Genomic DNA, 23,247 nt, shown 5'->3' with positions numbered 1-23,247 from the left:
AGAATGTAAAGGTAAAAAACTATACTAAAAGTGCAAATTTTACCATAATTTTTTTGAAACTTTGTATAAAAATATACATATATATAAGTGTAATAATAAATTTAAAATAGCTACTCCTATAATCGGTTTGGTTCGATTTTTTCGGTTTTTTTCTGATTAAAACCAAAACCAAACCAAATTTGATCAGTTTTTAGAATTCAAAACCAAAACCAAACCACATAAAAAAGTATCGGTTTTTTTGGTCGATTTGGTTCGGGTTTTTATGAACACCCCTACATGTAGCTATGGCTTTAACTCTGTGTGTGTTGCTATTCCAAATCTGTGCTCGTGCCCACCAAATCCAGGGCATAAACGCTATGAGTTTTAGGTTGAAAACACAGGTTAAATATATGTGTAATCCTCTCTATACTTGTTTTCACATATATACATATAATGTTCGCGTCAGAGCTATGGGAATAATGAAGGCTGAAGTAATAAGCCATTCTAAAATTGTTAGCGCTGAGCTATGGGAATAATGAAGTCTTCTATGGAAAAAATGACTCTTTTCATTTGTTAATTTTATTGACATAAAAAGGGCATACCAAATAAGCCTCTATTAATTGATATTTTTAATCCAGCAAAACTTTCTTTTCAGATGTTCTGTACAAGAGCTGCCAACCAGTAAAACTCTATGGACATATTCACATGTCCAGGGTTTAGATTAGATTAGTTACAAGTCTAACCATGCTTACCACTAGAATAGCTGATCCTGAATATCACATACAAAGAGTGACAGAAGCTTTAAAACATGGATACTAGTCTCAAGTAAAAAATAAAGAATTTTCATTAATTTATGGTAAATGTTCAACTAAATGCATATGTGAGATAGAAACTAACCTCTTCTAACTTCAAATAGGAAATACCAATTGCTATATGTATAACTGAAGCATAATAACAAGAAAGCAAACCATCACAAATAAATCAAATAGAATCCAAGATTGAGTCAACATCTGGTGTTATAATGATACGTTTAGTAAGCTCCCCAATGTTAGAACAATGCTTCTCTTCTGTATTAACAGCGACAACATCCTGGGCAAACGAACAATCCATACCTGGAGAAACCTGCAGCGCATTTCCAGATCAGTATTTCAGTGCGTTTAAGTTATTTACCATCAGCGTGAAGATACTTATTTTAACAAATCTGTCTCATGATGAATACACTTCTCCAGTTAAATGATTTTTAAGGCATATGCTAGTTTAGCTAAGTGTAAATTAGTTGCTCCTTCCAAAGATACAAAATGAAATTCATATGAAACAAGTTCTAGTTATATAGTAATGAAGCAAACTTACATCATAAAGGGTATCACCAAGCTTCAATTTAATCGCACCACTCTTGTACACTAACATTTTACCCATGAAGCCCCTAGGTAATTCGTTTATACTATAGGCCTTAGCCTTTGAAGGCCTTGAGCTGCTCGCCTCACTGCCTTCTGTTTTAATCGATTGCTTCAACATTGGCATGGCCGTTGGTAATTGAATGAAGAACATCTTTTCCTCGAGATTCTCCTCCTAACAATTATTGATGTAAGTATTCGTGGCAATTACTTAATAATAAGTCTGAAGCCAAACCATCAAACAATTAACTAACCATTAGACCAAGCTCCATGGCTGGTTTTATGGTATTTTCATCGTAACTCGAGCTTCGCGAGGCTTCCCCAAATTCTTCCTCGTCAAGAAGTTCTGCAATATAAGATCAATACTTTGATTATGTATAATGGTTAAAGGTGCGTGTGAATGGTAAATCATCATATTAAAGAATCTGAAATAAGCAAACCACAACCCAAACTGAAAGAGTTCGGCTGCTTAATTAAGCTTTTCATGTCTCGATATAGGGTGTGCTCTTTGTCTTTCCTGAAAGATAGCAATTTGGTTTTCATAGCATTGGCTGAACTTTACCTGGATTTCCCGAATAGGGCCTCCTCAAGGGAAGAGTCGTAGGATAGTTGGTATAATAATCCTGAGATACAAAATGAGAAAGAAAACATCAGGCACAAGAACGTTTGCAGCGGAAAACACTGAATACGAAGTGCATTAATCTTTAAAACCAACCCATGGCTCAGTGTATTCTTTCTGCACTCGCTGCACGCCCGTACCACCTGTAAAACCAAGACGACGTCAAACAAGCTGCAAATATCCATATAGCAGAAAGTAAAATGGTTAGAGAAAACACTTGCCGTTGGACATTGAGCTGTCAAACTTTTTATGACCCTTGAGAGGGCCATAAGATTTCAATGCAGATGATGAACCTCCATAACCAAATGCAACTTGAGTAGGTCCTACAGAAATTCAAGGAAGAAATTCTAAGAATATCAAGATTAGTAGGTCCTATATATCTTGAAGTAAACTCATGACAGATTTCCAAAAAGCATTAAGAACTAGAAATGTAAAACAATTGATCAACATACGCTGAGGGTGGAAAAGGTATTGAATGCAGGAATTGTCAATTTCCAATGTTAGAAGCTGTAAGAGTTAAAATGCTGGACATGGGCTAGATTGTATAACTTCTTTGTTTTTCAGTATAATAGACATGTTAACAGCATTGGGGAACTGTCAAATGGCAAACTTCACCAGTAACTTCATAAGCGAAGATGCCAATGATGACGTATTGTTGACACTTGATGTAGATTCTTCTTGTTTATTGTCTCCCATCTTTGACACAAATATTATTTAATAGCTGACGACACAAATCAAGATTATTTCCTTTCTGGTGTGGAAGATCAGACTAAGCTGCAACCACAGAGCATACTCAGACAGAACCTTGACTCAGTTACCAAGATAAATCTTTTCTGATGTGGAAGATCAGACTATGCTGCAACCACAGAGCATACTTAGACAGTACCTTGGCTCTGATACCAATTGTTGCGGAAGCCAAATGTATATAGTGTGAATAAGTCACAACTACTATACCAAAAATTATGACAGCCACCAAATAATAAATAAGACAATAAAGCAACAATAAAGGGAACACCAGAATTTACGAGGTTCGGCTAATTTTGCCTACTCCTCGGACACAACCAATATTTTATTCCACTCCAAAAATACAAGTGAAATAATACTAAAGAGAGAAGATACAAATGCCTTAAACAGATGAGAAGGCAAATGAGAGGTGTGTTTAAATCCTAAACATTAGGCCTTCTTTTATAGGGGGAAAATCCCCCCAAAATTCAAGAGCCCACCGATGTGGGACAAATTTGCCAAACTTCAACAAATCTCCACCTTGGCAAAATTCCACATCTTCAATTTTCTCTCAATAACAAATTTTGATTGTGTCTTCATCTTTAATCTTCAGTTTTCAACAATGTTGATCAAATCCAAACAATGTTGAAACTTGACCGCAGTCACCACCTTTGTCAGCATATCAGCAGGATTCTCTGTAGTATGAATTTTCTTCACCGTGACTCCACCTTCTTCTATGATTTCTCGTACGAAATGATACCGAACATCAATGTGCTTCGTCCTTGCATGATACACTTGGTTCTTCGCTAATTGAATAGCACTTTGACTATCACAAAAAATTGTGATACCTTTTTGTTCAACACCAAGCTCCTTTAGCAATCCTTGAAGCCAAATTGCCTCTTTCACAGCCTCTGTAATAGCCATGTACTCTGCCTCTGTTGTAGACAAAGCAACTGTTGACTGCAAAGTAGACTTCCAACTAACTGATGCCTTTGCAAAAGTAAACACATAACCAGTAGTTGATCTTCGTTTGTCCAGATCACCCGCAAAATCTGAGTCACAATATCCAACTACAGACTGATTGTCTTCCTGCTCAAAAACTAACCCGACATCTACAGTATTATGAATATACCGTAGAATCCACTTCACAGCTTGCCAATGCTCCTTCCCTGGATTGTGCATATATCTGCTAATAACTCCAACAGCTTGTGAAATGTCAGGCCTTGTGCAAACCATTGCATACATCAAGCTACCAACAGCATTTGCGTATGGTACCTTTGACATATACTTTCGTTCAGCTTCATCCATTGGCGACATAGTAGTACTTAGCTTAAAATGGGAAGCAAGTGGAGTACTAACTGGCTTAGTCTTGTCATCTATGCCAAAACGTTGAAGTACTCTCTTCAAATATTCCTTTTGAGATAAACAGAGTTTCTTTGAACGTCTATCTCTAATTATCTCCATGCCAAGAATTTTCTTTGCCTCACCCAAATCCTTCATCTCGAACTCCTTCTTCAGTTGAATCTTCAACTTATCAATTTCTTCCAAATTCTTGGAAGCTATCAACATATCATCAACATATAGGAGAAGATATACAAAAGAACCATCTTTAAGCTTGTGCAAATACACACAATGATCGTATTTGCTTCTCTTGTACCCTTGCCGCAACATAAACTCGTCAAATCGCTTGTACCATTGTCTAGAAGATTGTTTCAATCCGTACAACGATTTTTCAAGTTTGCACACCATATTTTCTTTTCCAGCAACTTTGAATCCTTCTGGCTGAGTCATGTAGATTTCCTCCTCCAAGTTTCCATGTAAAAACGCAGTTTTTACATCCATCTGAACTAGTTCCAAATCCAATTGTGCTACCAAAGCCAACATAATTCTAATGGAGGAATGTTTTACAACTGGAGAAAACACTTCATTGTAATCAATTCCCTCCTTTTGAGCATATCCTTTGGCCACCAATCTTGCTTTGTAGCGAACATCTACTTGGTTAGGAAATCCTTCCTTCTTTGCAAATACCCATTTGCACCCAATTGCTTTCTTTCCCTTCGGGAGATTGGCCAATCTCCATGTATGATTCTGATGAAGGGACTGTATTTCATCATTCATGGCAATCCTCCACTTATCTTCTTCTGAACTTTGGACAACGTCTTTATAAGTGGTAGGAACATCATCAGCTACAATTGAGGTTGCACAAGCAACCGTCTCTATGAGACGAACATGTTTCGTTATTGTTCTTTTTGGCCTGCTGGTTGCTATTGATTCAAGTTGTTGTTGAGGTTCCTGAGTTGGAATCTCCTCTACTGGCTCTCCTTCCAGAGGGTAATCTTCATTTGTTTCCTCCTCTGCTTCTTGTGTAGGAAAAATAAATTTTCCCTCAAACTCCACCTGCTTAGAAGCACCTTTATTTTGTTTGGTATCTTCTGTTACCTTATTTACCATAGATTCATCAAAGGTAACATCCCTGCTGAATATTACTTTCTTTGTCATAGGACACCATAAGCGATATCCTTTGACTCCAGAAGTAATTCCCATAAAAATAGCCTTCTTTGCCCTTGGATCTAATTTTGACTCCGTCACATGATAATATGCAGTTGAGCCAAACACGTGCAAAGAGTTATAATCTACAGCAGGTTTTCCATACCATTTTTCAAATGGTGTCTTGCCATCAATAGCAGCAGATGGTAAGCGATTAATGAGGTGGCATGCATATGTAATTGCCTCAGCCCAAAATTCTTTGCCCAAGCCAGCATTGGACAACATACACCGTACCTTCTCCAGCAAGGTCCGGTTCATACGTTCTGCCACTCCATTCTGTTGTGGTGTATGTCTAACAGTGAAGTGTCGGACGATGCCATCATTTTCACAGACCTTATTGAAATGATCATTTTTGTATTCACCTCCATTGTCTGTGCGAATACACTTGATCCTCCTGCCTGTCTGATTCTCCACCATCGTCTTCCATTTGAGAAAAATTCCCAACACTTCATCTTTGCTCTTCATTGTATACACCCATACTCTTCGGGAAAAATCATCAACAAAGGTTACAAAATAGTGCTTCCCACCCAATGAAGGTGTTTTGGAAGGACCCCAAACATCAGAGTGTACATAATCCAAAATGCCTTTAGTATTATGGATCGCTGTACCAAATTTAACCCTTGTCTGTTTCCCTTTGACACAATGCTCACAAAACTCCAAGTTGCAAGCCTTTACTCCTTTTAACAATCCTTGATCTGATAGAGTTTTCAAGGATTTTCCTCCAGCATGTCCCAAGCGCATGTGCCATAGCTTGGTTGCTTCTGCCTCTTTGTCGTCACTGGATGTCACTGTCGCTGTCCCAATAACTGTACTGCCACGATAGCGGTACATATTATTATTCTTCCGATTAGCCTTCATTACCACTAGTGCACCGGAGCATACTCTCATCACTCCATTTTCTGCAATGATTTTGAACCCTTTTGATTCTAGGGCTCCCACAGAGATGAGATTCTTCTTCAAATCCGGTACATATCGAACATCTGTTAATGTTCTGATCATTCCATCATGGTTCCTTAATCGTATTGAACCAATGCCATATGAGGTAAGAGGGTTGTTATCCGCTGTGTGGATGACTCCATATTCTCCTTCTTGAAATTCCACAAACCAGTCCCTGTTGGGACACATATGATGGCTACAAGCCGAGTCCATCAACCATATGTCTGATGATGTTAATGACTCTGTTGTAACTAATGAGAAGTCTGAATCATCACAATCAGCTACATTTGAATCCATAATGGCCTTTCCATTGTTATGTTTGGCCTTATTCTTCAACTTCGGACAGTCTTTCTTCCAGTGCCCTTTTTCTCGACAAAAGGCACATTCATCTTTGCTGGGTCTGGATCTTGACTTGGATCTTCCCTTCTTTGTCCTCGTTTGACTTTGAGGACGACCCCTCACAAATAGTGCTTCTCCTTCTCCGCCCTTCTGTTTTTCTCGCTTTCTTTGTTCATAGCTGTACAAAGCCGAACAAACTTCTCTGAGAGAAACTTCGTCATTTCCATGGAGTAGAGTAGTTTCAAGGTGCTCGTACTCATCAGGAAGTGACGCCAACAACATCAAGGCCAAGTCACCATCATCATAAGTTGTATCCATATTTTGCAAATCTGTGACCAACTTATTGAAACTGGTGATATGTTCATTCATCGTGGTACCAGGAACATAGGTGAAGTGAAACAATCTCTTCTTCATGTACAATTTATTTTGACTGTTTTTCTTCAAAAATTTATCCTCCAGTGCTTTCCATAATCTACTTGCAGAAGTTTCCTTTGTGTATGGATATTTCTGCTCTCTAGCAAGGTAGGATCGAATGGTACCGCAAGCAACACGGTTGAGAATCTTCCAATCTTCTTCTCCAATAACATCTGGTTTCTTTTCTTCAATGGCCAGATCTAGCCCTTGTTGAAAAAGGACATCTAGAACCTCGCCTTGCCACATCCCAAAATGTCCGGACCCGTCAAAAATTTCTACCGCAAATTTCGCATTTGACACAATTCTTGTCATAAGCGAAGATGCCAATGATGACGTATTGTTGACACTTGATGTAGATTCTTCTTGTTTATTGTCTCCCATCTTTGACACAAATATTATTTAATAGCTGACGACACAAATCAAGATTATTTCCTTTCTGGTGTGGAAGATCAGACTAAGCTGCAACCACAGAGCATACTCAGACAGAACCTTGACTCAGTTACCAAGATAAATCTTTTCTGATGTGGAAGATCAGACTATGCTGCAACCACAGAGCATACTTAGACAGTACCTTGGCTCTGATACCAATTGTTGCGGAAGCCAAATGTATATAGTGTGAATAAGTCACAACTACTATACCAAAAATTATGACAGCCACCAAATAATAAATAAGACAATAAAGCAACAATAAAGGGAACACCAGAATTTACGAGGTTCGGCTAATTTTGCCTACTCCTCGGACACAACCAATATTTTATTCCACTCCAAAAATACAAGTGAAATAATACTAAAGAGAGAAGATACAAATGCCTTAAACAGATGAGAAGGCAAATGAGAGGTGTGTTTCAATCCTAAACATTAGGCCTTCTTTTATAGGGGAAAAATCCCCCCCAAACTTAACTCCCAACCAATGTGGGACTTTGGCATTTTGCCAAACTTCAACAAATCTCCACCTTGGCAAAATTCCACATTTTCAATTCTCTCTCAATAACAAATTTTGGTTGTGTCTTCATCTTCAATCTTCAGTGTTCAACAATGTTGATCAAATCCAAACAATGTTGAAACTTGACCGCAGTCACCACCTTTGTCAGCATATCAGCAGGATTCTCTGTAGTATGAATTTTCTTCACCGTGACTCCACCTTCTTCTATGATTTCTCGTACGAAATGATACCGAACATCAATGTGCTTCGTCCTTGCATGATAAACTTGGTTCTTCGCTAATTGAATAGCACTTTGACTATCACAAAAAATTGTGATACCTTTTTGTTCAACACCAAGCTCCTTTAGCAATCCTTGAAGCCAAATTGCCTCTTTCACAGCATCTGTAATAGAAAACTAGATACATCCAACAGATTCAAGTTTTTGATTATTACGGTTTAGGCAGAACAGTCTTTTGTGCTCTACGAGGAGGTCCTTTGGGTGCAAATCTCACCTGCATAAATCAAACAAACATTGTATTCAAACAACAATAATAAGAATCAATCAGATATATAAAACAACACACAAACATATCGAAAAGTATGTACCTTTCTAGGTGCTTTGGTTGTATTTGAAGCCAAAGGATCTGAATCCATGAGAGATCAATGCAGTAAACTTCTGTCACAAAAGAATCAAGAATGCAAAGTTTTTAATAACTCATGATCATACACAATTCACTAAGCTCTCAGAAGCATAGCTTATGTATACTACATATCACTTGTACTGGAAAAAATAGAAATACCCCATTTTAATATTCGCATAAAGAATCGATTTATGAGCACCAATGATAAATACAATAACCATTCAGCATCCATAAGAGAACCCCATTATAATTAACACACCTTGATTCTTTATTTATTGCTTTTAAAAGAATTAATAACTATTATTAAGATCAATTGATTGAGTATATTCATTATTGATTGTGAGAAATATCTCACCAGAGCAATAGGTGCACTTAATGGAGAGGAGGATTTTGTAGGCACGAGATAATAGGGGAAGAACTAAGAAGGGGGAGTTGGAACTGATAAGCGGCTGTGTAGGGTTTAAGAGAGGTTTCTAAAGTAAACATGTTCTTCTGTTAACTATTGTTTGGTCCTTGCCATTATGCCATATGCGTAGTGCTCGCGGTAGTACTATTCTATGCACACTTCGTCTCATTTAACAAAAAATAAAGATTTTTTATTTTATAAATATTTATGATATATTTATATGATAATAAATGATTCATTGATAACAAAATGAGAAATCTAATATTATTATTTTTTAAAATTTACTTTTTCGACAAATGAAAACTAAAATGTATCACATTAATTGAAAATACTCTTGCCCAGGGGTGTTCATGCTTCGGTTTGGATCGGTTTTTTCTTTAAAAAAATTCAAAACAAGTAAATCGACTTTTTTAATATTGGAACCAAAGCAAACCAATTAAGTCGGTTTGGATTGTTTTTTTTTTTTCGATTTTTTTGAATTTTGTTTTTCCTTTTATGTATCGATTCGGTTTGGATAGATTTTTGTTGATTTTTTGATTTTTTTCGGTTATTTATTGGATTTTTCTTAAATATGATACGTACGATACCAAATACATATTCCGAAGACTATATTTTCTACGTAATGCTATCAAACAAATTGCTCTTTGAAAGTTTTATCACTTACCAAGACATGTTGATGATAATTGAATCAATAGTGATAACTAATTTAAGGACGCAATTAAAAATAGATATTTTTAACATGACATAGATTCTTGTTCTTAGCAAAAGAAAACTACAAATCAAACTAAAATGCAAAGCCAAAGAACTAGATTACTATAATAGCAAAGAACTAGATTAATATAATAGCAAAGAACTATACTAAAGTGCAAACGATTAATATACCATAAACTTTTAGAAAATTTATATAAAAATATACATATATATATATATAGATGTAATAATAAATTTTAAATAGCTACTTCTATAGTCGATTTGGTTCAATTTTTTCAGTTATTTTTTATTAAAACCAAAACCAAACTAAATTTGATCGGTATTTAAAATTCAAAACCAAAACCAAACCAAACCAAAAACGTATCCATTTTTTAGTCGGTTTGGCTCGATTTTTTGAGTTTTTATGAACACCCCTACTCTTTCCCCACAATAAAAAATCGAATGACACTGCCACCGAATTACTTAAAACAAACTAAATATAACTAGAGCTTAGATTGTTCGGCCCGTCAAGAATCATGTCACGCATACGTGTACACAATTAATCACGCTTTGTTAATATTAAGAATGTTTGGCCGAAGTTGCGCGAACGCATACCTCGATTTATTTTGAAAATCGTAATTATGTCACGCGAACATGTACACAATTACGATGATAGATTAACTCGCGCCTAAAGCATTTTCTACGAACATTTATTTTTAAATCGTACTCGTGTCACATGAATGTGTACACAATTAATAACATTTTATTATTAAGATTGTTTGCCCAAAGTTGCGCGAACGCATAGTTCTAATTTAGGAACCCGTTAAACAAACATAATAATAATAATAATAACCATTGTTCTAATTCATGAAAATGAAAATGTTCTCATATTTGCACACATGTGTTATGAAACAGTAATTGCACAAAAACTCAATCCCAATACAATTTAAGAATCCAAACATTCCACATTCGAACAAAAAGGTTTTTCGGTTAATAAATTAATAACAAAACCAAATCAAGAAAAAAGGGGAACAAAAATGCAAAAGAAATGCTGAGTTGCGTGAAGAGAGAGAAAGAAAGATTGGAGTTTATATCAAAAATGACAAATTCTATACTTACTACTGCTTGAATACATAACAAGTAATGGAGTAATACCGTGGAAGAAGGAATTGGACCTTTATTGCTGCATATTTTCTCGAACCGGCAAAACTCGAATCACCTCTGTCTGAGGCGTACAAATGAGACCGGCCAGATCTCAAACGGCGACTCCGAATCTCGACGACAACCAGTGAATCTGAATCCACCTTCGCTCATTTGAATTCCATCATTTCGAAATTTAAATCAAAAACCAAAAATTGAAAATGAAGAGAGATGCTCCTTTAACATATAGTTCTGAACTTTTTAAGAAGAGTTGTTCCCTTTTTTTCTCTCTGTTTTTATCTGTCTCCGTTGCAGCAGCAACAGAGCAAAGGGAAGACGACGAGAATGGTCAGGGGAGAGGAACGCTGTTGTTCTTAGGGTGTTTGTTTTTGGTGTGGAAATGACTGAAGCTCTGAGCTAAGGAATTAGGGGTTTTAAAAGGTTTTAATTTGGGTGTAAAGGGTATTAGGCTCAAATCTTGTGGGCCATTTCGAATTGGGCCAAAGAAATCTGAAACTCACCACAAAATAAGTCTTTTCTTGTTGAAAAAGACAAACTCAAAAATCCTTAAAATATTAATTAAAATTTAATTAACTAATATTAAAATAAAACTATTTTTGTTATTTTTCTTTAATTTTTAAATACTAAAACAATAAAATTAAACTAATAAAGTGGTAATAAAAAATAAATTAAAAATCGATAATAACTCAAGTAAATATTTAAAATGCTAAAACTAACTTAAAAATTGTGCGGGTCAAAAATTACGTGCTTACATCGGGTTTTGTCGTTTTTTCGATTTTTTCGGTTATTTATCGGTTTTTTCTTAAATATAAGACATACACTACCAAACACATATTCCAGCGACCACATTTTCAACGTAACACTATCAAATCAATTGCCCTTTGAGAAATCTATTATTTACCAAGATATATTGATGATAGTTGAATCAAATAGTGATGAATAATTTAAGGACTCAATTAAAAATATATTATTTTTAACACGAAATGGATTCTTACACTTAAAAAAAGAAAACTACCAATCAAACTAGAATGTAAAGGTAAAAAACTATACTAAAAGTGCAAATTTTACCATAATTTTTTTGAAATTTGTATAAAAATATACATATATATAGGTGTAATAATAAATTTAAAATAGCTACTCCTATAATCGGTTTGGTTCGATTTTTTCGGTTTTTTTCTGATTAAAACCAAAACCAAACCAAATTTGATCAGTTTTTAAAATTCAAAACCAAAACCAAACCACATAAAAAAGTATCGGTTTTTTTGGTCGATTTGGTTCGGGTTTTTATGAACACCCCTACATGTAGCTATGGCTTTAACTCTGTGTGTGTTGCTATTCCAAATCTGTGCTCGTGCCCACCAAATCCAGGGCATAAACGCTATGAGTTTTAGGTTGAAAACACAGGTTAAATATATGTGTAATCCTCTCTATACTTGTTTTCACATATATACATATAATGTTCGCGTCAGAGCTATGGGAATAATGAAGGCTGAAGTAATAAGCCATTCTAAAATTGTTAGCGCTGAGCTATGGGAATAATGAAGTCTTCTATGGAAAAAATGACTCTTTTCATTTGTTAATTTTATTGACATAAAAAGGGCATACCAAATAAGCCTCTATTAATTGATATTTTTAATCCAGCAAAACTTTCTTTTCAGATGTTCTGTACAAGAGCTGCCAACCAGTAAAACTCTATGGACATATTCACATGTCCAGGGTTTAGATTAGATTAGTTACAAGTCTAACCATGCTTACCACTAGAATAGCTGATCCTGAATATCACATACAAAGAGTGACAGAAGCTTTAAAACATGGATACTAGTCTCAAGTAAAAAATAAAGAATTTTCATTAATTTATGGTAAATGTTCAACTAAATGCATATGTGAGATAGAAACTAACCTCTTCTAACTTCAAATAGGAAATACCAATTGCTATATGTATAACTGAAGCATAATAACAAGAAAGCAAACCATCACAAATAAATCAAATAGAATCCAAGATTGAGTCAACATCTGGTGTTATAATGATACGTTTAGTAAGCTCCCCAATGTTAGAACAATGCTTCTCTTCTGTATTAACAGCGACAACATCCTGGGCAAACGAACAATCCATACCTGGAGAAACCTGCAGCGCATTTCCAGATCAGTATTTCAGTGCGTTTAAGTTATTTACCATCAGCGTGAAGATACTTATTTTAACAAATCTGTCTCATGATGAATACACTTCTCCAGTTAAATGATTTTTAAGGCATATGCTAGTTTAGCTAAGTGTAAATTAGTTGCTCCTTCCAAAGATACAAAATGAAATTCATATGAAACAAGTTCTAGTTATATAGTAATGAAGCAAACTTACATCATAAAGGGTATCACCAAGCTTCAATTTAATCGCACCACTCTTGTACACTAACATTTTACCCATGAAGCCCCTAGGTAATTCGTTTATACTATAGGCCTTAGCCTTTGAAGGCCTTGAGCTGCTCGCCTCACTGCCTTCTGTTTTAATCGATTGCTTCAACATTGGCATGGCCGTTGGTAATTGAATGAAGAACATCTTTTCCTCGAGATTCTCCTCCTAACAATTATTGATGTAAATATTCGTGGCAATTACTTAATAATAAGTCTGAAGCCAAACCATCAAACAATTAACTAACCATTAGACCAAGCTCCATGGCTGGTTTTATGGTATTTTCATCGTAACTCGAGCTTCGCGAGGCTTCCCCAAATTCTTCCTCGTCAAGAAGTTCTGCAATATAAGATCAATACTTTGATTATGTATAATGGTTAAAGGTGCGTGTGAATGGTAAATCATCATATTAAAGAATCTGAAATAAGCAAACCACAACCCAAACTGAAAGAGTTCGGCTGCTTAATTAAGCTTTTCATGTCTCGATATAGGGTGTGCTCTTTGTCTTTCCTGAAAGATAGCAATTTGGTTTTCATAGCATTGGCTGAACTTTACCTGGATTTCCCGAATAGGGCCTCCTCAAGGGAAGAGTCGTAGGATAGTTGGTATAATAATCCTGAGATACAAAATGAGAAAGAAAACATCAGGCACAAGAACGTTTGCAGCGGAAAACACTGAATACGAAGTGCATTAATCTTTAAAACCAACCCATGGCTCAGTGTATTCTTTCTGCACTCGCTGCACGCCCGTACCACCTGTAAAACCAAGACGACGTCAAACAAGCTGCAAATATCCATATAGCAGAAAGTAAAATGGTTAGAGAAAACACTTGCCGTTGGACATTGAGCTGTCAAACTTTTTATGACCCTTGAGAGGGCCATACGATTTCAATGCAGATGATGAACCTCCATAACCAAATGCAACTTGAGTAGGTCCTACAGAAATTCAAGGAAGAAATTCTAAGAATATCAAGATTAGTAGGTCCTATATATCTTGAAGTAAACTCATGACAGATTTCCAAAAAGCATTAAGAACTAGAAATGTAAAACAATTGATCAACATATGCTGAGGGTGGAAAAGGTATTGAATGCAGGAATTGTCAATTTCCAATGTTAGAAGCTGTAAGAGTTAAAATGCTGGACATGGGCTAGATTGTATAACTTCTTTGTTTTTCAGTATAATAGACATGTTAACAGCATTGGGGAACTGTCAAATGGCAAACTTCACCAGTAACTACACTTGAGCAAAATTCAGAAGGGGTTGAGCAGCTTTCAAGAATTCTTGAGTATTATTTTTTTATGATTTTTAATGCTTTTATCTTTCAAAGGGAAGCCTTGGCGTACCTGGTAAAGTTGCTGCCATGTGACCAGGAGGTCACGGGTTCGAGCCGGGGAAACAGTCTCTTGCAGAAATGCAGGTCCGGCCCTTCCCCGGACTCGCGCATAGCGGGAAGTTTAGTGCACCAGGCTGCCCTTTAATGCTGAGAGGAGTCCAAATTCAATTCCTAAGATCAAATTTCTAGATCCAGATCCAATTATGGTATTTATATATATATCCCATAGACTATATGTTGCGGAAGCCAAATGTATATAGTGTGAATAAGTCACAACTACTATACCAAAAATTACGACAGCCACCAAATAATTTTTAAGACAATAAAGCAACAATAAAGGGAACACCAGAATTTACGAGGTTCGGCTAATTTTGCCTACTCCTCGGACACAACCAATATTTTATTCCACTCCAAAAATACAAGTTAAATAATACTAAAAAGAGAAGATACAAATGCCTTAAACAGATGAGAAGGCAAATGAGAGGTGTGTTTAAATCCTAAACATTAGGCCTTCTTTTATAGGGGGAAAATCCCCCCAAAATTCAAGTGCCCACCGATGTGGGACAAATTTGCCAAACTTCAACAAATCTCCACCTTGGCAAAATTCCACATCTTCAATTTTCTCTCAATAACAAATTTTGATTGTGTCTTCATCTTTAATCTTCAGTTTTCAACAATGTTGATCAAATCCAAACAATGTTGAAACTTGACCGCAGTCACCACCTTTGTCAGCATATCAGCAGGATTCTCTGTAGTATGAATTTTCTTCACCGTGACTCCACCTTCTTCTATGATTTCTCGTACGAAATGATACCGAACATCAATGTGCTTCGTCCTTGCATGATACACTTGGTTCTTCGCTAATTGAATAGCACTTTGACTATCACAAAAAATTGTGATACCTTTTTGTTCAACACCAAGCTCCTTTAGCAATCCTTGAAGCCAAATTGCCTCTTTCACAGCCTCTGTAATAGCCATGTACTCTGCCTCTGTTGTAGACAAAGCAACTGTTGACTGCAAAGTAGACTTCCAACTAACTGATGCCTTTGCAAAAGTAAACACATAACCAGTAGTTGATCTTCGTTTGTCCAGATCACCCGCAAAATCTGAGTCACAATATCCAACGACAGACTGATTGTCTTCCTGCTCAAAAACTAACCCGACATCTACAGTATTATGAATATACCGTAGAATCCACTTCACAGCTTGCCAATGCTCCTTCCCTGGATTGTGCATATATCTGCTAATAACTCCAACAGCTTGTGAAATGTCAGGCCTTGTGCAAACCATTGCATACATCAAGCTACCAACAGCATTTGCGTATGGTACCTTTGACATATACTTTCGTTCAGCTTCATCCATTGGCGACATAGTAGTACTTAGCTTAAAATGGGAAGCAAGTGGAGTACTAACTGGCTTAGTCTTGTCATCTATGCCAAAACGTTGAAGTACTCTCTTCAAATATTCCTTTTGAGATAAACAGAGTTTCTTTGAACGTCTATCTCTAATTATCTCCATGCCAAGAATTTTCTTTGCCTCACCCAAATCCTTCATCTCGAACTCCTTCTTCAGTTGAATCTTCAACTTATCAATTTCTTCCAAATTCTTGGAAGCTATCAACATATCATCAACATATAGGAGAAGATATACAAAGGAACCATCTTTAAGCTTGTGCAAATACACACAATGATCGTATTTGCTTCTCTTGTACCCTTGCCGCAACATAAACTCGTCAAATCGCTTGTACCATTGTCTAGAAGATTGTTTCAATCCGTACAACGATTTTTCAAGTTTGCACACCATATTTTCTTTTCCAGCAACTTTGAATCCTTCTGGCTGAGTCATGTAGATTTCCTCCTCCAAGTTTCCATGTAAAAACGCAGTTTTTACATCCATCTGAACTAGTTCCAAATCCAATTGTGCTACCAAAGCCAACATAATTCTAATGGAGGAATGTTTTACAACTGGAGAAAACACTTCATTGTAATCAATTCCCTCCTTTTGAGCATATCCTTTGGCCACCAATCTTGCTTTGTAGCGAACATTTACTTGGTTAGGAAATCCTTCCTTCTTTGCAAATACCCATTTGCACCCAATTGCTTTCTTTCCCTTCGGGAGATTGGCCAATCTCCATGTATGATTCTGATGAAGGGACTGTATTTCATCATTCATGGCAATCCTCCACTTATCTTCTTCTGAACTTTGGACAACGTCTTTATAAGTAGTAGGAACATCATCAGCTACAATTGAGGTTGCACAAGCAACCGTCTCTATGAGACGAACAGGTTTCGTTATTGTTCTTTTTGGCCTGCTGGTTGCTATTGATTCAAGTTGTTGTTGAGGTTCCTGAGTTGGAATCTCCTCTACTGGCTCTCCTTCCAGAGGGTAATCTTCATTTGTTTCCTCCTCTGCTTCTTGTGTAGGAAAAATAAATTTTCCCTCAAACTCCACCTGCTTAGAAGCACCTTTATTTTGTTTGGTATCTTCTGTTACCTTATTTACCATAGATTCATCAAAGGTAACATCCCTGCTGAATATTACTTTCTTTGTCATAGGACACCATAAGCGATATCCTTTGACTCCAGAAGTAATTCCCATAAAAATAGCCTTCTTTGCCCTTGGATCTAATTTTGACTCCGTCACATGATAATATGCAGTTGAGCCAAACACGTGCAAAGAGTTATAATCTACAACAGGTTTTCCATACCATTTTTCAAATGGTGTCTTGCCATCAATAGCAGCAGATGGTAAGCGATTAATGAGGTGGCATGCATATGTAATTGCCTCAGCCCAAAATTCTTTGCCCAAGCCAGCATTGGACAACATACACCGTACCTTCTCCAGCAAGGTCCGGTTCATACGTTCTGCCACTCCATTCTGTTGTGGTGTATGTCTAACAGTGAAGTGTCGGACGATGCCATCATTTTCACAGACCTTATTGAAATGATCATTTTTGTATTCACCTCCATTGTCTGTGCGAATACACTTGATCCTCCTGCCTGTCTGATTCTCCACCATCGTCTTCCATTTGAGAAAAATTCCCAACACTTCATCTTTGCTCTTCATTGTATACACCCATACTCTTCGGGAAAAATCATCAACAAAGGTTACAAAATAGTGCTTCCCACCCAATGAAGGTATTTTGGAAGGACCCCAAACATCAGAGTGTACATAATCCAAAATGCCTTTAGTATTATGGATCGCTGTACCAAATTTAACCCTTGTCTGTTTCCCTTTGACACAATGCTCACAAAACTCCAAGTTGCAAGCCTTTACTCCTTTTAACAATCCTTGATCTGATAGAGTTTTCAAGGATTTTCCTCCAGCATGTCCCAAGCGCATGTGCCATAGCTTGGTTGCTTCTGCCTCTTTGTCGTCACTGGATGTCACTGTCGCTGTCCCAATAACTGTACTGCCACGATAGCGGTACATATTATTATTCTTCCGATTAGCCTTCATTACCACTAGTGCACCGGAGCATACTCTCATCACTCCATTTTCTGCAATGATTTTGAACCCTTTTGATTCTAGGGCTCCCACAGAGATGAGATTCTTCTTCAAATCCGGTACATATCGAACATCTATCAATGTTCTGATCATTCCATCATGGTTCCTTAATCGTATTGAACCAATGCCATATGAGGTAAGAGGGCTGTTATCCGCTGTGTGGATGACTCCATATTCTCCTTCTTGAAATTCCACAAACCAGTCCCTGTTGGGACACATATGATGGCTACAAGCCGAGTCCATCAACCATATGTCTGATGATGTTAATGACTCTGTTGTAACTAATGAGAAGTCTGAATCATCACAATCAGCTACATTTGAATCCATAATGGCCTTTCCATTGTTATGTTTGGCCTTATTCTTCAACTTCGGACAGTCTTTCTTCCAGTGCCCTTTTTCTCGACAAAAGGCACATTCATCTTTGCTGGGTCTGGATCTTGACTTGGATCTTCCCTTCTTTGTCCTCGTTTGACTTTGAGGACGACCCCTCACAAATAGTGCTTTCTCCTTCTCCGCCCTTCTGTTTTTCTCGCTTTCTTTGTTCATAGCTGTACAAAGCCGAACAAACTTCTCTGAGAGAAACTTCGTCATTTCCATGGAGTAGAGTAGTTTCAAGGTGCTCGTACTCATCAGGAAGTGACGCCAACAACATCAAGGCCAAGTCACCATCATCATAAGTTGTATCCATATTTTGCAAATCTGTGACCAACTTATTGAAACTGGTGATATGTTCATTCATCGTGGTACCAGGAACATAGGTGAAGTGAAACAATCTCTTCTTCATGTACAATTTATTTTGACTGTTTTTCTTCAAAAATTTATCCTCCAGTGCTTTCCATAATCTACTTGCAGAAGTTTCCTTTGTGTATGGATATTTCTGCTCTCTAGCAAGGTAGGATCGAATGGTACCGCAAGCAACACGATTGATAATTCTCCAATCTTCTTCTCCAATAGCATCTGGTCTCTTTTCTTCAATAGCAAGATCTAGCCCTTGTTGAAAAAGGACATCTAGAACCTCGCCTTGCCACATCCCAAAATGTCCGGACCCGTCAAATATTTCTACCGCAAATTTCGCATTTGACACAATTCTTGTCATAAGCGAAGATGCCAATGATGACGTATTGTTGACACTTGATGTAGATTCTTCTTGTTTATTGTCTCCCATCTTTGACACAAATATTATTTAATAGCTGACGACACAAATCAAGATTATTTCCTTTCTGGTGTGGAAGATCAGACTAAGCTGCAACCACAGAGCATACTCAGACAGAACCTTGACTCAGTTACCAAGATAAATCTTTTCTGATGTGGAAGATCAGACTATGCTGCAACCACAGAGCATACTTAGACAGTACCTTGGCTCTGATACCAATTGTTGCGGAAGCCAAATGTATATAGTGTGAATAAGTCACAACTACTATACCAAAAATTATGACAGCCACCAAATAATAAATAAGACAATAAAGCAACAATAAAGGGAACACCAGAATTTACGAGGTTCGGCTAATTTTGCCTACTCCTCGGACACAACCAATATTTTATTCCACTCCAAAAATACAAGTGAAATAATACTAAAGAGAGAAGATACAAATGCCTTAAACAGATGAGAAGGCAAATGAGAGGTGTGTTTAAATCCTAAACATTAGGCCTTCTTTTATAGGGGGAAAATCCCCCCAAAATTCAAGAGCCCACCGATGTGGGACAAATTTGCCAAACTTCAACACTATAAACTCAACTTATTACAAATATCTACAGAATATTACCATCTAAAATTCAGGTGATTGGAGTCACACCATAAATGTCATACACACAATAAAGGGATATGATAGAGTTTATTTTTCTAAATAATGAACCGACTTCCTTCTTCGATCCACTCTTATTCACCCTTACTGATTATTGACATGTAAAAGTCGTTTTTTCAAAAAGATCAAAAAATCATCAGGTAAAAAGATGTACCTTTCTTTTCGGCTTTAGGTTTAATTTTAGCAGAAACTTCCTACAATTAAAAGCAGAACACTTTTATGTTAGACCACAAACCAAATCATTAAGCTATACTCTTTAATAAATTGAAACCAGCAAAAGTATAAATACATTGAACCGCTGCATCAATTCCTCTGCTTTAGCAGCATCAACCTCCTCTTCAACATTTTCTCTGGAAGCAATAAGAATAGCCATTTATAGTCCCAGTAAAGAATAAGAAAACTAGATACATCCAACAGATTCAAGTTTTTGATTATTACGGTTTAGGCAGAACAGTCTTTTGTGCTCTACGAGGAGGTCCTTTGGGTGCAAATCTCACCTGCATAAATCAAACAAACATTGTATTCAAACAACAATAATAAGAATCAATTAGATATATAAAACAACACACAAACATATCGAAAAGTATGTACCTTTCTAGGTGCTTTGGTTGTATTTGAAGCCAAAGGATCTGAATCCATGAGAGATCAATGCAGTAAACTTCTGTCACAAAAGAATCAAGAATGCAAAGTTTTTAATAACTCATGATCATACACAATTCACTAAGCTCTCAGAAGCATAGCTTATGTATACTACATATCACTTGTACTGGAAAAAATAGAAATACCCCATTTTAATATTCGCATAAAGAATCGATTTATGAGCACCAATGATAAATACAATAACCATTCAGCATCCATAAGAGAACCCCATTATAATTAACACACCTTGATTCTTTATTTATTGCTTTTAAAAGAATTAATAACTATTATTAAGATCAATTGATTGAGTATATTCATTATTGATTGTGAGAAATATCTCACCAGAGCAATAGGTGCACTTAATGGAGAGGAGGATTTTGTAGGCACGAGATAATAGGGGAAGAACTAAGAAGGGGGAGTTGGAACTGATAAGCGGCTGTGTAGGGTTTAAGAGAGGTTTCTAAAGTAAACATGTTCTTCTGTTAACTATTGTTTGGTCCTTGCCATTATGCCATATGCGTAGTGCTCGCGGTAGTACTATTCTATGCACACTTCGTCTCATTTAACAAAAAATAAAGATTTTTTATTTTATAAATATTTATGATATATTTATATGATAATAAATGATTCATTGATAACAAAATGAGAAATCTAATATTATTATTTTTTAAAATTTACTTTTCGACAAATGAAAACTAAAATGTATCACATTAATTGAAAATACTCTTGCCCAGGGGTGTTCATGCTTCGGTTTGGATCGGTTTTTTCTTTAAAAAAATTCAAAACAAGTAAATCGACTTTTTTAATATTGGAACCAAAGCAAACCAATTAAGTAGGTTTGGATTGTTTTTTTTTTCGATTTTTTTGAATTTTGTTTTTCCTTTTATGTATCGATTCGGTTTGGATAGATTTTTGTTGATTTTTTGATTTTTTCGGTTATTTATTGGATTTTTCTTAAATATGATACGTACGATACCAAATACATATTCCGAAGACTATATTTTCTACGTAATGCTATCAAACAAATTGCTCTTTGAAAGTTTTATCACTTACCAAGACATGTTGATGATAATTGAATCAATAGTGATAACTAATTTAAGGACGCAATTAAAAATAGATATTTTTAACATGACATAGATTCTTGTTCTTAGCAAAAGAAAACTACAAATCAAACTAAAATGCAAAGCCAAAGAACTAGATTACTATAACAGCAAAGAACTAGATTAATATAATAGCAAAGAACTATACTAAAGTGCAAACGATTAATATACCATAAACTTTTAGAAAATTTATATAAAAATATACATATATATATATAGATGTAATAATAAATTTTAAATAGCTACTTCTATAGTCGATTTGGTTCAATTTTTTCAGTTATTTTTTATTAAAACCAAAACCAAACTAAATTTGATCGGTATTTAAAATTCAAAACCAAAACCAAACCAAACCAAAAACGTATCCATTTTTTAGTCGGTTTGGCTCGATTTTTTGAGTTTTTATGAACACCCCTACTCTTTCCCCACAATAAAAAATCGAATGACACTGCCACTGAATTACTTAAAACAAACTAAATATAACTAGAGCTTAGATTGTTCGGCCCGTCAAGAATCATGTCACGCATACGTGTACACAATTAATCACGCTTTGTTAATATTAAGAATGTTTGGCCGAAGTTGCGCGAACGCATACCTCGATTTATTTTGAAAATCGTAATTATGTCACGCGAACATGTACACAATTACGATGATAGATTAACTTGCGCCTAAAGCATTTTCTACGAACATTTATTTTTAAATCGTACTCGTGTCACATGAATGTGTACACAATTAATAACATTTTATTATTAAGATTGTTTGCCCAAAGTTGCGCGAACGCATAGTTCTAATTTTGGAACCCGTTAAACAAACATAATAATAATAATAATAACCATTGTTCTAATTCATGAAAATGAAAATGTTCTCATATTTGCACACATGTGTAATGAAACAGTAATTGCACAAAAACTCAATCCCAATACAATTTAAGAATCCAAACATTCCACATTCGAACAAAAAGGTTTTTCGGTTAATAAATTAATAACAAAACCAAATCAAGAAAAAAGGGGAACAAAAATGCAAAAGAAATGCTGAGTTGCGTGAAGAGAGAGAAAGAAAGATTGGAGTTTATATCAAAAATGACAAATTCTATACTTACTACTGCTTGAATACATAACAAGTAATGGAGAAATACTGTGGAAGAAGGAATTGGACCTTTATTGCTGCATATTTTCTCGAACCGGCAAAACTCGAATCACCTCTGTCTGAGGCGTACAAATGAGACCGGCCAGATCTCAAACGGCGACTCCGAATCTCGACGACAACCAGTGAATCTGAATCCACCTTCGCTCATTTGAATTCCATCATTTCGAAATTTAAATCAAAAACCAAAAATTGAAAATGAAGAGAGATGCTCCTTTTACATATAGTTCTGAACTTTTTAAGAAGAGTTGTTCCCTTTTTTCTCTCTGTTTTTATCTGTCTCCGTTGCAGCAGCAACAGAGCAAAGGGAAGACGACGAGAATGGTCAGGGGAGAGGAACGCTGTTGTTCTTAGGGTGTTTGTTTTTGGTGTGGAAATGACTGAAGCTCTGAGCTAAGGAATTAGGGGTTTTAAAAGGTTTTAATTTGGGTGTAAAGGGTATTAGGCTCAAATCTTGTGGGCCATTTCGAATTGGGCCAAAGAAATCTGAAACTCACCACAAAATAAGTCTTTTCTTGTTGAAAAAGACAAACTCAAAAATCCTTAAAATA

The 23,247-nt window shown here is 36.0% G+C and overlaps 1 protein-coding gene and 1 long non-coding RNA gene across 7 annotated transcripts; both read right to left on the bottom strand.

Moving 5' to 3' along the window:
- Nucleotides 1-800: 800 nt before the first annotated feature.
- LOC104224099 (uncharacterized) lies at nt 801-23,078 on the bottom strand. Of its 5 annotated transcripts, none has more exons than XM_070174421.1 (11): nt 22,709-23,073; nt 20,409-20,478; nt 20,256-20,314; nt 20,107-20,167; nt 19,972-20,011; nt 2,214-2,315; nt 2,089-2,135; nt 1,936-1,996; nt 1,628-1,719; nt 1,330-1,548; nt 801-1,101 (listed from the first exon to the last, which is right to left on the bottom strand). In XM_070174421.1, exons 2-11 carry the CDS (start codon nt 20,454-20,456, stop codon nt 961-963), a joined length of 870 nt encoding a protein of 289 aa, XP_070030522.1. In that variant the 5' UTR covers nt 20,457-20,478; nt 22,709-23,073; the 3' UTR covers nt 801-960. The 5 variants fall into 5 exon arrangements, with proteins under 5 accessions (XP_070030522.1, XP_070030519.1, XP_070030520.1 ...); XM_070174418.1 differs by lacking the exons at nt 801-1,101; nt 1,330-1,548; nt 1,628-1,719; ... (1 more) ...; nt 2,089-2,135; nt 2,214-2,315 and adding exons at nt 12,596-12,896; nt 13,125-13,343; nt 13,423-13,514; ... (1 more) ...; nt 13,884-13,930; nt 14,009-14,110 and having other exon boundaries at nt 22,689-23,078; XM_070174419.1 differs by lacking the exons at nt 801-1,101; nt 1,330-1,548; nt 1,628-1,719; ... (1 more) ...; nt 2,089-2,135; nt 2,214-2,315 and adding exons at nt 12,596-12,896; nt 13,125-13,343; nt 13,423-13,514; ... (1 more) ...; nt 13,884-13,930; nt 14,009-14,110 and having other exon boundaries at nt 20,409-20,475; nt 22,689-23,078.
- LOC138891076 (uncharacterized) lies at nt 8,327-11,202 on the bottom strand. 2 transcript variants are annotated; one of them, XR_011407385.1, is made up of 3 exons: nt 10,766-11,202; nt 8,480-8,549; nt 8,327-8,385 (listed from the first exon to the last, which is right to left on the bottom strand). It is a non-coding gene; the product is annotated as an uncharacterized lncRNA (long non-coding RNA). The 2 variants fall into 2 exon arrangements; XR_011407384.1 differs by having other exon boundaries at nt 10,786-11,199.
- Nucleotides 23,079-23,247: the final 169 nt, after the last annotated feature.

The sequence above is a fragment of the Nicotiana sylvestris genome, chromosome 5 (assembly GCF_000393655.2).
Source record: "Nicotiana sylvestris chromosome 5, ASM39365v2, whole genome shotgun sequence".
NCBI classification, from domain to species: Eukaryota; Viridiplantae; Streptophyta; class Magnoliopsida; order Solanales; family Solanaceae; genus Nicotiana; species Nicotiana sylvestris.
This window is presented reverse-complemented; position numbering and strand designations above follow the sequence as displayed.